At 35.7% G+C, this 16,409-nt stretch overlaps 1 protein-coding gene across 1 annotated transcript in view; it reads left to right on the top strand.

The window, feature by feature from the left end:
• The window catches only part of MYT1L (myelin transcription factor 1 like), a 309,828-nt gene that overhangs the window by 26,985 nt on the left and 266,434 nt on the right, over positions 1-16,409 (top strand). Inside the window, exons 2-4 of the mRNA XM_044660933.1 lie at positions 13,494-13,548; positions 13,731-13,764; positions 14,077-14,139. Of these exons, the coding sequence (XP_044516868.1) occupies positions 13,494-13,548; positions 13,731-13,764; positions 14,077-14,139 (152 nt within the window). The remainder of the gene's footprint in view (positions 1-13,493; positions 13,549-13,730; positions 13,765-14,076; positions 14,140-16,409) is intronic.

Below are 16,409 nucleotides of genomic sequence, written 5' to 3'. Positions count from 1 at the left end.
CAGTGGTGGCAGGACCCGACACTCCATCTCTAAAAGGTTCATCATCACTGATTTAGGGTATTGATTGAACTAGATATCAAAGAGGGGAGCTGGGTTCCTTCCAAGTCTAAATTCTGCAATTCTATAATTCCTCTAAGAAGTATAAATATATAAATATAATACAAGGGGAAAGAGGTTTCTTGGTGTGCTGGATTGAGAACTAGTCTTATAGTCAGGATATTATGGTTTCAACCTTTTATTCTGACATATACTAGTTTTGAGACCATAGGCAAAGTATTTCAACCTCTTAGCATCCTCAACTAATTCTCCATTACTATAGGTTAACAATGAGTTGCCAGTCTGCACTGGTGGCATGACTATCTATATTAATGAAAGTATAGATACTCAAAGTAAAGTGAAATAAGCTTAAAGAAGAGGTTCAGATAATCTTTTATGAGCTATTTGAAGAGGGGATCACATTCTCTTCAGAATGGAGAAGGGAAGTGTTTAGGGGTATCCTTCACAGAGGAGGTACATTGAGTTAAATTTTAAAGGAAAGGAAAGACTTCAGCACTGGGAGATTTAGGGGATGAGAGGAGGCACTCTTCCTGTGTGCTACACGTGGCATTTGCAAAGGAATGAAACTGGGAAATTGTAGGAAAAGAACAGGCTAGTCAGAATATTTGGAGTCATATTAAGGAAGACTTTAATAATAAGCTTCTCTGTGCCTATGCTTTGCTCAATTCAAGGTCATCATTTTTGTCTATAGATCTGGATAAAATATTTCCAATAGTACATACATGTCCTTCTAAGTAGATGATAAACAATAGCTGTATTATCATTGATTTACCAAAAGTGTTTTGACCATAAAATATTTCTTTTCTTTAAGAAACTTGTCTATCTTAGAATGAAATCTAAAGTTTCTGACATAGAAATTAATAAATAGAAATAGTTGAAATAAATCTACCCACCCTAATATGTGGTTTGTCCCATGCTCCATCTCCCACCACTGCTTCTCCAAAGCCTGAGGGAGAAGAGTTACCCCAGCTGTTAGTCTTCCAAAACAGTGTTGTTTTGCCATTTCTGGTTGCTATGAGACTGGATGCTCTGATGGGAACTTTGAAACTGCAGCCTCAGCCATCTGTAAAATGAGGGGGTTGGACTAGCTGATCTCTAGGGCCCCTTCTAGCTCTAAATTCTATGATCCTTTCACCCAAGAGGATACACAATTGATATCAGCAAAATCCTAAGCCACTAATAGATAGATGTATAAATACATGTATAAAATACATGTAAGTAGATGTGTGTATGTAGATACATCCTTGGCTATAACATTTCAATGTTATTTAATTAGCAGATGTATTTTAAGCACCTACAATGCCCTGTGTGGGGATATTTGGGGGGGAATAAGAGGCTAAAATAATTATAGCTAATATTTTTGTGGGTCTTTATGGGAATATTCTGCTATTTGATTCTTGCGACAACCCTGTGAGGTTAGGACTACAATACGATGATCCCAATTTTACACAAAACAAAACTGAAGATCAGAGGGTTTGTTAATGATTTGCTCAGAGTCACACTACTAGTAATTGTCTGGAGCAAGATTTAAACCAAGGTCTTCCTGATTCCAAATTAAGCACTCTATCCACTATACCATTGTGCCTCTGATTATTACAATTATCAGCCTGTCTCCAGAGAAATATATATATATATACATATTATATATACATATTTATGTATGTATATATGTTAAAAACAAAAAAATCTCACATGTGTTAAACAGACAAACATTATATTCAGTCTTCATATTTCTTTTTTTCATTATTTTTAAGATCTTTTTAATTTTGAGTTCTCTTCTTCCCTCTAGCCCCTCCTCCACCCTTCTAGAAGGCAAATAATGTGATAGCAAGTATATGTAAAGTAATATAAAACATTTCCACATTAGCCATGTTGGGGTGGAACAAGAAAAATAAATTGAAAAAATAGTAGTTGTACTCAGGATTTATCATTTCTCTCTCTGGAAGTGAATATCATTTTTCATTATGAGACCTTTGGAATTGTCTTGGATCATTGTATTAATCAGATTAGCTAAATCTTTCACAGTGGATTAACCTTTACATTATTGTTGTTACTGTATATGATAATATCCTCATTCTGCTCACTTCACTCTGAATCAATTCACATAGGTCTTCCCAGGTTTTTTTTTAAATCCTGTCGTGTGACATTTCTTATAGCACAAAAGTATTCCATCATAATCATATACTACACTAGGATAGTGGCAGTGTCAGAGAAGAGAAAAGAGCATATGTGAGAAATGTTATAAAGGTAAAATTGACAGGAATTGACAAAAGATTGGTTATGAGTTAGAGAGTGAGGAATGTGATCTGACAATTAGACTGTGAGGTACCTAGAAAAATAGATGGAAATCAAGCAAAGGAGTCTGAGAAGAGCAAACAAGTAGTTAGGAAGAGCACTAGAATAATGTAAAATCATGGAAACCTAGAAGGAAAAAGGAGTATCAAAGAAAAAAAGGGTGATTGCCAGGGTCAAAGGTTTCAAAGAAGACAAGAAGGATGAAGACTGAGAAAGGGCTGTTGAATCTACCAATTCATAGATTATTGGTAGCTTTGGAGATAATCAGTTGTTTACTTAAGTCAAAAGGCAAAATCAAGCTTTGAGCTGAAAAAGGTTTAGAAGAAAGTAAGAGGAAGCGTCAAGTATTGATAGCCTTCTCAAGTTTAGCCACAAAGGGGGGCATAATTAGGCTAAATAAAAAAATCTCTAAAATTGAACCTTTTTTAAAGTGAAACTACGTGCCTCAAGAGACAGTGACTTCTCTTTTACAGAAAGTGTTCAAAAAAAAAGACTTGATATCATAGTTACCGCCCTAGTTCAGACCTTCATTACCTGTCTCTTGATCTACCGTAAATTATTTCTCTTTTACTCTCTCTTTTCCACTTTTCAGTCTTTTTCCAAACAGATATTACTGACCCTAGGTCTGAACATGCCACTACCCTCTTCAAGAAGGACTAATGGTTCCCTCTTGCCTTCAGGTTAAAATACAAATGGTTCCATTTGGCTTTTAAACCTTTTAATAATCCAGTTCCATTCTACTCTTCATGGGTTTATTTCACATTTCTTTCCATGCACGCTACATCTCAGTCAAATTAACTGTTTCCCATGTATGACATTCCATCTCCAATCTTCATGCCTTTGTAGAGGCCAGACTCCCTGGAATTTATTCCCCTGCTGACTTTTGGCTCATAGAATCTCTAGTTTCCTTCAAAGCTCAGTTTATCCTCCATATCTCCTAGAAAAGACTTTCCAGATCACCTCAGGAACTAGAACCTTTCTTTCAGAAGTAACTTTGTATCTATTTCATTTATATTTTCTATTGACTTTTCTGAGCACCTGTAGTTTTATTCCAGTAGAATGTAGGCTCTTTGAGGGTAGGGATTGTTTTATTTTTGCCTTTGCATCCCTAATTCCCACTTCTCAATCAGTGTTTGATAAATAAATGAATGAGTACTTTTAAAACTCAATTATAGATTGTTATCTTTCCAACTCTGAGAATCTGACTTTTGGGGAAGTGAAAAGTCACTGTAGGCTGGAATAATCAGGAAAAGCATAGCAAAATTAAAAAAAAAAAGATGCTGGGCCCTGGTGATTTGTTAGTATTCAGCTACATAGAGAGCAGGAAGTAAGGATTTTCATGTAGGAGAAGGTTTTTGTGGTCTGTTTTTAAAATCATTAGTCTCACTCACTGACACCCCCTCCCCACACTTGAACAAAAAAAGGGAGCAAAAATAAAATAAAATCCTTTTCATAAATATGAATATCCAACAACAGATTCCCTCATCCATGTCCAAGAATATGGGCATCTGCACTTTAAACTCATCACCTCTCCAGCAGGAGATGAGTTGAAAGGCATATTTTATCTTAAGTCTTCTGGACAAATGATTTGTCATTCCATTGACCTAAGGGTTAAAGTCTTTCACATTTATTTTTAACATTTTTGTCATAAATTATTCTCACTTCACTCTGCTTCAGTTTATAAGGTCTTCCTGGTTCCCTCTGAAACTTTTCATCTTAACTATATCTTATAGCACAATAATATTCCACTAAACACAGCATAGCAAAATCTGTGTAACCAGTCTCCAGTAGAAACACAGCTCTTTATTTTCAAATTTTTAGCATCTACCAAAAAAAAGTTGCTATAAATGTTCTTTGTACAGGTAGGTCCTTTTCCTCTTTCTTTGATCTCTTTGGAATATAGACCTAGCAGTGGAATGACTAGGTCAAAGGGTACGCACACTTTAATAGCTTTAAAGGCATAGTTCCAAAGTGCTTTCCAGAATGGATGGATCAATTCACAGCTCAACCAGCAAAGCACTAGTATAGATATTTCCATCAGAGGAAAAGTGTACATTCATAGTCACTTACCCATATATCTCCTTGTCCCTTTCTCATTTGGCAGGAGCGATTATCCTGTCTGTTGCATAATTTCATTACTACTTTAGTCAGCTGTACATTTAAGCACTAGAAATACATACGTAAGTATATATATTTTATACTTATGAATATATGTATATATAAAACTTTATAAATATATGTGAATATATTTATAAAAAGAAACTTGATTGTTATCATGATGTTGAGTTCCCTAATCATTTAGATGAATATAAAGATTTTTAATATAAAATTTATATAATTTAATGTATATATAAATATAATTTAATATTTAGATAAATATAAAGGTTTATCTAAATCTTTATATTTATCTAAGTTAATCATATGTTATATATAATATCACAAATATTATATATAATATGAATATATTAAAACATATATATCTAAATTATATATGTATCTAAATGACTAAGGAATTTCATGATAAAATAAAAAGTAAAAGCTCCTTTTCATAGTTTGTGCAAGAGATTTATGATTTCATCTTGTTAAAGAAGACAAGGATCCAAGAAGGCAAAACAACAGGAAGATGTACAGTGAGCCTCTCCCCTCTACCCAACTCCTTTAGGCAGATTAAGCAAATGTACCACACTGAAACCACAGCTACAGGACAGATTGAGGAGACTTTGCTCAGAAGTTCAGGACTAGTGCATATGTAGTGGTCACGTGATTTGTACCTACTAAGAATGGACCAGGGTCTCAATTCCCATTTCCAGCTCAGTCCAGAGACTACAGAGTAATAACCAGAGCAAGAATACCAAATCAAAGAGCAACCAAAGAGTTTTGGCACTGAAGCAGAGCAAAGCTTACTAGCTGGTAAATATTGGCTGAGTCTAGTAGCAGTAACAAACTCTAAATGAGGCAAATGAATAAGGTACATTGCTCAAACTCAAATGCAAGTCAAGAACTTAAAGAGATCACACCAGGGATAGCAATCAAACTTGCCCTGGATCAACTTGGAAGTATGGAAAGTTTGCAGGAATCCAGCCTGAGCTTCTCTGAAGTTCTAAAATAACATAACTCATAATACCCCAAGAAAATTGTAGTAAGACCAGCTCAAATCTTACCTCCAGTAGTGAGCAGAATCAGATCCTAATATTATGTCTGAATTCAGGAAGATGGAAGAATGAGCAAACAAAAGAAATCATATCATAAAAAACTTTTGTAGTGCTAGAAAAGCTCAAGATACAAGCTTAGAATAAGAGAAAGATCTACAACATCTACAAGCTAAGCCTCAAAGAAAAGCTCAGCTAGGGTACAAATTCAACTAGAATTCTTGGAAAGACAAAGCAAGAGCTTCATCAGGGCCACAGAAGAAGTCTAATTAGAGAGAGAGAGAGAGAGAGAGAGAGAGAGCAGAGGGTTGGTTGTATTAAGTTTTGATAGTATTAAAGGAAGAATGGAAAGATAGACAAAGAGGAATACATTGGTGGGTAAAGAGGAAAGAAAGTTAAGAAAATTATCTCACATATTTGGAGGCACAAGCAGAAGACTATACAAAGAAGGAGGAATGTGAATAGGTTGCACTTGAATGTCACTCTCATTTGAAGTGGGCATAGGATACAGAAATACATCTTACTAAACTAGTAAACAGGAAGGAAAAGGGAAAAGGGAAAAGGTGGGATAAGAAGGAGGACAGATTAAGGAAGAGGGGTTAGTCCTAGACAAAAAAAAATCTAAGAATGTAAAAAATATTTATAGCATCTCTTTTTGTGATAGCAAAGAATAGGAATCTGAAGGGATTGCTATCACCTGGGGAATGGCTGAACAAGATATGACGGATGGAATAATACCATGATTTAGGAAATAATGAAGGGGATGGTTTCATAGAAACCTGGGAAGACTCGAATAAACTGCTACAGAGTGAATTGAAAAGAATCAGGAGAATAATTCATACATTGGAAACAATATTATTAAGACAAACAACTTTGAAAAACCTCAGGGCTCTTTTCGGTGTGATGACCAATCATAGATTCCAGAGGACTTGTATAAAAATGATAGATTCAATTGCATAATGAGCCTTTTTTTAACATGGCCAGTGTAAAAATGTCTTTTGTTTGACTTTATGTTTGCAGCTGGCATTTTGTTTTTCTTTCTCAAGAGGGATTTTGAGTAGTAGGGGAGAAAAGGAAGATCTTTGCTAATTGAAAAAAATTAATTTTAAAAAGATTACAATATTGAGAGAAATATTATATGTTCTTGATTGATGCTGAAAAAGGATTTTTTTCTTATTATCAAAATCATACACCTGCCTCTAATTATAACTACCTAGAGTTTTTCAGACAGGTGGTTGCTATTCTTTTACTCAAAAATCTTTCGATATCCTTCAAACTACTAGCCATTTCATCAGAAAGCTTTATATTACCTATAAACTTATTTAATCCACTGATAGAAATATGGAGTAATATTGAATTAAGGACATGACACTATTGAGCAGTACTGAAATTCTAAACCACTGATAGCTCTTCTTTCATTGATCCTCCAAATCCATAGTTTTATTACATAACTATATCTCAGTCATTAATTTATGCTCTTACAGAATCATAGAATGTAAGGTTCAGAAAAGTCCTACATTTGAAAAGGAATCACTTATACAGTAACTGTAATAAATGATCATCTAGACACTGCATGAGACCCTAATAAGGAGAAAAATAACACTCTACTGTAAGACAGTTATAATAGTTGGAAAGTTTTTTCTCATACCAAACCCAAATCATTCTCTCTGCAATTTCTATTCATTGTTCATTTCTCTATTCTTTGGGGTCAAGCAAAGTAAAATCCCTTTACCCCATGACCACACATCAAACACTTGAAGTCAGCTATCATTACCCACTCCACCCACAATTCCTTCTAAGTTCAAGGATAAGCATCCCAAATTGTAAGGGAAAGTAGTGGAAATCATGATAACATAACAGCTGTTGCTTCTATCCTATCTTTAGACCTGTCACTGTCCTAAAAGTGACATAAATTAAATTAGCTTTGCATGACTTGCTCCTTTAAAAAGACCTAAAACAAACAAAATAAGATGTTTCAAATTCAGCAACTTCTGGTATTGTTCAATATTTAATAGTTTTATATCCCCAGTACTTATCCGATGTTTTTTAAATCAATTTTGAGATTATCCTTCCATATTTTTAGATACTGAACCTTTACCAACTTTGGGCAACTCATTTATCTACAATGAGCTTTTAAAAGCAATAGCTAATGTCTCCATATTAACTTTAACCTTCTATGCCATTAAAAGCTGGATCTAGGTGATTTATTTAAATAATCCTGGATGAATTCCTTTTTTCCCCTTTGTACTTACTACCTAACTGCTCAGGTAGGATTCAAGTCACTTACAAATCACTTAAATTTCTTTGACTATAAAATAAGGGCTTTAAACATCATAAGGAAAATCCATCAATGACTTGCTGAGAGCTGGTTTTCTGTGCCCAGCACTGTACCAAGCAGTATTAGAGATAGAACAGAATAGTCCTTACCCTTAAGGAACTTACGATATAGTTGGGAAAGCAATGTCTAATAAAAGCAAGCTAATCAGAGAACAGCCTCAGTTTCTTCACCTTCCTTTCTCACCTAGCTACCTTCCTTTGAACTTCTCTTTCATCTTCCTAAAAACCTCATCATCCTGTAAGATAGGATGAGCCTTGGTGCTCATACTTCATAAGTCCCCTCTGTCCTTCACATTGGAAGACAGAACAAATAGTCCCTCTCAAAACCTCCATTTAAGGAACATGAACTAACTGGCCATTACTTCATTTCCTACCCAGCAACATTCCTTTGGATTTTTCTATCATGCTACTTTTTACCCTTTCCTTTCAGCTTTCTTTTTTTCTATTAGATTGTAAGTTCTTTGAGGGCAAGGGCTGCTTTTTTTCTTATTTATTTCCCCAGAGCTTGGCACAGGGCCTGAACATGATATTGACTGACAGAAAAGTAAGAGTATTAGACTAGAAAAAGTTTCAAATATCTTCCAAGTTCTAAAAGTTTATGACTGATACTTTGATCCTAAATCAGTATGGGTGTAATCTTTGTGCTTACATATGCAGCCAAAGAGCTCTTTGCCTTCTCATTGTTGACTTTTCTAAAATTCAGAAATACACTTTAAAATTATATAAATATAACATTCAAGATGTTCCTTTAACCCATGATCCTCAATTCTTTTAAGAAGTCAAAACATACACATTGTCTTTCCAAATGTTCTAAACTGCTCAGAAGGATGCACAGAGAACTTAGTTCAATTTAGATGCTCTAAAACCAAGTCCAATTATTTCAAAGTTATTTAAATCCTCCTTCAAAATTTCCAAATTGTTTTGCCCAACAAGGGTCTCCATTAGTTCAGATTATACTCTTTAGCCCAGCCTTTAAAAAACATTTTCACAGTCTACTTCTAGGTTATATTTCCAGACTTATTTCCAATTACTTGCCTTCATGCATGCTACATTCTCCCAAACTGGCTTCCTTACTTTCCCTAAACTTGCCATTCCATCTTCATCCCATGAGCCTTTGCCAAGACTGTCCTTCAACTCCTTAAGAGCAGAGATTGTCTTTTACCTTTCTTTGTAGGCCCAGTGCTTAGCACATGCTTGGCACATAGTAAGCCTTTAATAATTTTTGCTGATTGCCTCCTAGAATGTACTTTCTCCCCACCTCTTCAAATCCTTAGATTCTAAATCCCTTTATTGTAAATAGTGTGTCACCAAGTAAAATTCACACTCCTTAAGGAAAAGAAAGGGTTTTGGTTTTTGTTTTGCTTTTGTATCTCTAGCACCTAACTGTGCCTAACATGGAGTAGGTGTTATTAATAAATATGTGTTGAATCAAGTTGAACTGTGACCTGTATTGGGTTCTTGCTAGAGTGAGTCTCCCAAGCTTGCTTTAATGCAAACCATCACTTTCAGTAAGATCTCAGGATTTCACGTAAACCTTAAAAGTTATGTAGTCCAAGCCCTTATATTATAGACAGAGAAACTTAACTGATTTGCAAGTGAGTAATTTGAATCCTATCTGTTGTTTAACTAAGTGGCTCAGTGAATTAGAGAATGGGATTGGAATCAGAAAGGTTCATCTTAACTTACTAGCTATGTGACTCTGAGCAACTTAGCCCTGTTTGTCTCAGTTTCTTCGTTTGTAAAATGAGCTGGATAAAGAAATGGCAAACCACACCAGTATCTTTGCCAAGAGAACCCAAAGAGGTTCAAGAAGAGTTAACACAACTGAAAGTACTGGATAACAACAATGAATCATTTTTGAGAGATGATATTCAATCCCAGCTCTTCTACATGGTGGAGAGGAAACAGGAACATATATATAGGTTTGGACGGTGTGGAGTACCACACAATCGACTTGGCTTCTTTGCCAGAGTAGCTTTGAGAGAAGTGAACTCCACAACCCTGAATCCACAAGTTGTACATTCAGGGAAAATAGGTTTCCCATGAAAGATGCCAAGTTATTATAGAACCTTTATTCCAACTCAGCATTATTTTCATTTCTGGCTTCTATGGGCTTTTCCAGTTTTAACATCACTTTTAAATCATTAAGCTCTAAAATGGCCACAGAACTCTAATCAGAACCTGAGTTAATGCTGAGTTTAGTGGAACAGTCTTCCATTTTTATATGGTATTACTTTAACAATGCAGCTTCATTTTTATAGTCTCCTTAAACAACCATACTCCTTTTCCACTGAGAAATTTAATCTATGCATCTCAAAGTAGAAATTTTATAGATGAAGAAACAGCCATCCAGAGTACTCCACCCCACGAAGCACAATAATGTGGCAAAGATCTTTAAGGTTACTTATACTCAACAAACATTTATTAAGCACCCACTACATTCAAGGAATTGTTTTCAGCACTGGGGCTACTAATATTAACACCCCCTTTACCTGTCCTCAGGAGCTTGAAACCTTTTTAGAAAGACAATGGCAGGTGAAAGAAAGGATGGGGTGAGAGCAGGAGCTTCATTAAGGTTGAGTTCTCAAGGAAGGTTTCAGGAGGAAGAGAATACTTTCACCTGAGTTAGGGGTTTGAGGATGTGAAAAATCAGAGAAACTTCACAGAGGAGATACTCCTTGTTCTGAAGCTCAAAGAAAGAAAAGTATTTGGATCTGGGGAGATCAGGATAGAGAGTGCTTGACATGGATTCAGCATACTTGCACTTTTATTAGCACTTTTTAAAGTCTGTAACTCTTCTGCTTTGTATTATAGTTATTTACTCAACTATGTATTTTACCTTCTTTACTAGAATTCAATCAACTCAAAAAAGAGGCCATTTTTTACTCATCTTTGTATTTTGCATACTACCAAGTATAATGATATTACGAAGGTGTCTACAATATATATATTGAATAAATGAGAGAATAAAAGTACAAACCAGTTCATATCTTTCAGTTTCTTGCTTGGATCACAAATTCTAGAGTTGCAAAGGGCTTTGGAAATTATCTGAGTCCAGTACTCTCACTTTATAGACAAAGTACTTGAGGCTTGCAAAAGTCAAATTATTTTTCCCTAGTCATAGGGAATATATAGCAAAGTCCAATTAGAAGCTCGTGTTCCAACCTTCACTAAACCTCTTTGCTTTCTTCATATCATCCAAGGGCCTTGGAATTTATTGTGAATATCATATTTTAGCTAATTTATGAGAATTTGGCGGAGTCCATATTTTTTCCCAAAATTCTCCTAAATTAACTAAAAGACAATATTCACAATAAATCCCAAAGACCTTGGAAGGTTTCTTAGCACACATTTCATCAATTTTTCTATATTTTACTATCCCCCAATAATAATGTAAAAGTCTTTACCTCATAGATAGTCATGTGGAAACAAAAGGTACAGTTAAGTCTTAGACTAGATATTTTCCATGCCAAGATTATTAATATTGAAATTGATTTCCAGAAACTCATGTTACAAAAAAGTGACCCTTCAACTATTCAGTGAACAATTATTTAGCCCCTCTTCTGCCTAGTATTGTCATTTCACTTCTTATTAGCATCTTCACAATATCAATGGTCATTATAAGAAATGAGATGTTGTAAAATCCAAATTAATCAGTTATGTTACTTTTAAGGATGCTAGTAGGAGTGAGGTGGCACGGTGGCTAATGGAGACAGGGAAAGCTACTGGTTAAATTAAAGGTGAAAGATTATACCTATGAATATTTTATGTATGCCTATTTGTTTTTTCATATTCCCATGAATGACTTTCCCCAAGTAACTGAAAGTTGACTATAAAGCAAATATCATACAATGATACAGATTGGTTAAAAATAGTTCTCCCAACTCAGTTCAGAATCGAGAAAGGCTTATTAGCACTTTTAAAATGATTTCTAAAAGAAGATGTCATCTGCTATAGAAAATCATCTAAAAAAGTTTGCCTTTTCCTTACTTACATTTTCATCATGGATACCCTTGAAACATGCAGAGAGCCAAATCACAGAAAGTTTATAGAAATGAGGGAGTGGACATGTGTAGGTATTGCCTGATTATTTTTTGTAAAAGCATTATTTGTGATTTTCACTACTGAGAAACAAAGGAGGGGGAGATATGCCCCTTTTTAAGATCTGAGAATTTTTCTATATGAATGTAAGCCCTTTGAAAGCAGGGATTATTTCGCTTTTCTATTTTTTCTCATGAGACAAGCACATTGATGACCTTTTATGGGATCCCAACCAGCCTAGGAAGTCTATAGTGTTTAGAGTATAGTGAACAATGTGTCAATACCTTCATTCTATTTAGAAATCTGAGTATGGACACGTGGACAGGGCAAAGAAATCACAAATCAGAGAACAGATGTCACATTCATGTCGTGGGGTCGAGATGAGCTTTCATTTCAGTGGCTTATCATTTACTAACCTCTCCAGTTTAATAATTAAGGTTCCCTGGTGAGGGTTACTAGATAGATCTGCTGTTATTAATATATTATAATATTATTTATTACACATGTATATTGTTGCATGCTAATGGTGAAGTGTCCACACTTGTTCAAACTGATCTATCAGTATAAATGAAAACTAGGAACTATACAATCAGACAGAGTATGAGGTGTTTGTTCCCCCCCCTTTCTCTCTGTCTCTCTTTCTCTGCCTTTCTCCTTTCCCACTCCTTCCTTCTCTCTCCCCATCATCCCTCTCCCTCTTTCTGTCTCTGTCCCCTTTTCTCTGTCTCTCTCCCCGCTCACCTCTTCCTATCCTTTTTCCTCTCTCTCCCATTCCTTCCCTACCTTTCTTTTTCATCCTTTTTCTCTCTCCCTCTCTCTGTCTCTTCCTTTCTCCCTCCCTCTCTACATCACTCCCCTCTTCTGTCTCTCCCCCTCTCTTCCTTTTCCCTTCACCCTCTTTTCTCCTCACCCACCCTTCTGTTTACTTTTGGTTTTGTTCTTATTTGGTCGTTCCACAGTCGTGTTTTAGGAAAATCTGTCTCTTGGCTTTTTTTAAAAAATGTTATTCCAAATTTTACAGATAGTGATTGTGTTATTTAATAATTCTCTCTTATGCCCTTAGCTACAGATATGTAATAGGAGGCATACATGTAACTGCCACGGGATATAGGCCCCGATTTTAAGGGTTTTCCATGAAAGGGGAGGGGCTAAGAGGATGTAGATGAAATTCCTGTTCAGGTATTGATTAGACTAGTGAGCGCCTGACTTCCCTTCCAACTCTTAGATTCAGAAAGTCTGAGTGATGTAAGCATTCCAAAGTACATCTCAAAGTAGCCTCCCATGTCTTATAAGAAAAACTTTAAATAGGAATAATACAATGGATTTTCATTCTTACAAACATTCCGAAAAAAGGTGCAAGTCTGTCGATTAAACATTGCCTCTGATGGAGTTGGGGATGGGGATGGGGGTGGGGGGTGGGGGGCGGTGTTTGCCATTAAATAATGTATCTAGGTTTCCGTCCACTCCCACCCTCCTCCCGGGTATTTCACTTTGCAGAATAAAATGGAATTAAAATATTGTCAATAAATAGTGAGGGAGCCGGGTACCACTCAATGCATTGATAGTCTGTGCATGCAGGATAAGAACATTGACTGCCTGCTAATCTATTCCCAGATGGAGGTGGATGCCGACGAGAAACGCCATCGCACACGCTCCAAAGGGGTTCGAGGTACGTCTGCTGCTTCACTAAATCACTGGAGGCTCCTGCTCAGGGTGACCTTCATCCTCCAAAATCTCTTTGCACGATTCATTGTGACCCTTGCTTTTACACAACCTTTTGGGTAATTTTCTCTAGAAGAGGGGTACTTGTAATAGATGATAAATTTTTATATATTTTCCATCTCTCTGCAGTTCCCGTGGAACCAGCCATACAGGAGCTGTTCAGGTTAGTGCTCTGAGTGTAAAATGTATCCCCATTAGCAATTTAGAAAATTCATGCCTTTTAATGGGTATAATGCACTTTCAAGTTCATTGGTGCTTTGCTCATGCCCTGCTGCACTGATGAAATTAATTCCCCAGAGACTTGCTAATAAAAAGCATCCCCCCTCTTTTTTTTTCTCTCTCTCTCTCTTCAGTTATTTGATTTCTCTCTTTCTGTCTTTGTTGCCCTCCATCTCGGCATACCTACTGCCTGCTTTTAGTATAATCTCTCGGCAGCACACGACACCTCTGTAATTAATTCTCTTCCTTTTTTCAGCTGCCCCACTCCTGGCTGTGATGGTAGCGGTCACGTTAGTGGCAAATACGCAAGACACAGAAGGTAATACTGGCGTGCTTTCCGGAATGTAACTGGAAGGGTTTGATAACCACCTTGTCTTTGATGACCTTGTTAAATGACCGGAACCGAATGATGGAAATGGCTGGTTGAGTGTTCTTGGAAGACAACGATACATTTTGGACTTGGTTTTGGTTTTCCTCCTCTTTCCTTTTGAAACTCCCTCCTTTGACTCAGATAGTTATACAGTGTTGTTGTTTTTTAATAGAGCATAAGCCAACCTAGCTATCTCTGCATGGCATAAAGTCATTTTAATACAAAAACCTGCACAAATTTGGATTAGCCAGAAGCTATACATGAACACACCCAAACACAGAGACATGCACACAGGTACGCCCACCCATCATAACAGCCATTTTTCTAGCCACTGTATAAATGATTATTATATGGATGGCACACTGAAATGACCCACCACCTATTTCACTGAGAATGCTTTTTTTCTTCTTTCTCTTTTCTCTCATATTCAACGTGGGAGGTCTGTAAATCATATGTGGCAAATTAAAATGTGACCTCGGTGACATTCTTGTGCTAGTATGACTTCTGTCATTTAACAAAGTTAATATCTGGAAACAAAGCATAGGCTTTGGAGCGGAGGCAGTCATGTGATAAGGTTAGTCTCAAAGGTCAAAGTCTGGGACACATCAGTGATAATGAGACTTGGAGATCCAAATAATTCTATTATGCTCATAAAGAGTGTTATTCCAGCTTTTCAATGAAGATAAACTGTCGAGGGCCCCTAGAAAGGAATATGTTTAGATAATTATTGGGAATAAGACCCAAAAAAAATATGTTGTCTACCTGTAGATGAAAGGCACACAGCAATCTAATCTTTTGTTTGTTTGTTTCTTTACCTGAGGGGTGGGCAAGTATTTGAGATACTACAAGGTGGTAGCCTCCGGAGGAAAGCATAATTATTCAGTTAGACAGCCCTCAGAATTCAAGCCTTGGTTATGATGGTTGAGAATATTTCACACATTGGAGTACAATTAAACATAGGTGTTTCTATGAAAATTTGTATAGAAAATTAAATAGCAGACGGCAGGACCAGAATTACTGTCATCAGGAAGTCATGACATTTACTGTGGATTTGTATACTTTTTTTGAGAATGTCTACTTCTAGACCCTTCTGTTTCTAGTCACTTTGTATTTCTAGTCACCTAAGAGAAAATGATAAATGGTACAGCAAAGTAGATAGAGGGCTGATTTTAAAGGCAAAAGGATTTCAGTTCAAATATTTCCTCTTTCACATACTATTTATGTAACTACGAGCAAGTCACCAAGCCTTTCAGTGCCTCAAGACAACTCTCAAAGACTGTGTTATAGGAAAAAAATCCTGATTACCTCAGGAAAAGAAGTTTCAAAACCAAGTTACCCAATTAGATAATAGAACCAGATGAAAGACAAGAAAAAAAATTAAGAACAAATGCATTATAGAGTAATACACAAGATGTATTCCTTTTAGGAAAACTAAAGTTGAATATCACCCTAGAAACTTAAAAGCAATTTTTTTGGTATCTAATAAGCATTTCTTTTTTCAGAAATATATTGCGGAGAGCAAATAATTATTTTTGTGATCTTTCAAGAAAACTAAGGGGGAAATGTTAATTACTAAAAAAAAACATTAATAACTATGTGATGTAATGTTAGGAAGCAAGAAAATTTTAAGTTAGGAGAAGAATGCCTCGGAATTTATCATAAAGTGGCTGATGATGAGCAAGAACAAAAGAATAGATAGCTCACTTTTGTTTTCAGGGATAATGTAACGGAAATCAGGAGTTTAAAAATAATTTAAATAATATTATGAACCTACACCCCACTTCTCCAATAAAGGGAAAAAATCATTGTTTATTTCCTTTTGAATACAAAGCAGTTAATGAGTGGTAGGTAAGTCTTTCTTTTATACTTGTTAGCCAGACAGCAGTTGAATAAAATCAGGAGTTGAATAATTAGGGAATGAGTACAAAAGGAATTACCCAATATGACGTGCAAATATTTTATTAATTAGGCTTAAATTTTAATTACTCCACAGCTAACATTTCTTCAGCATAAAGTTTCAAAATATCTATTTTTAATATTTACACAATTTGTCAAACTACACAGTATTTATGCAAGTATACATATGTATGTACACATTTAATCCGAGTGATGTGCATGAGAGCATTGTGCATATGAAATCTCGTAGACATCTTATTCCAAATGAACAATACAAGGAATAGAAATAAAGGTAAGGAAGGTTAAAGTTACATTCTCTTATA

This window comes from Gracilinanus agilis, chromosome 2 (genome assembly GCF_016433145.1).
Source record: "Gracilinanus agilis isolate LMUSP501 chromosome 2, AgileGrace, whole genome shotgun sequence".
Classification (NCBI taxonomy): Eukaryota; Metazoa; Chordata; class Mammalia; order Didelphimorphia; family Didelphidae; genus Gracilinanus; species Gracilinanus agilis.
This window is presented reverse-complemented; position numbering and strand designations above follow the sequence as displayed.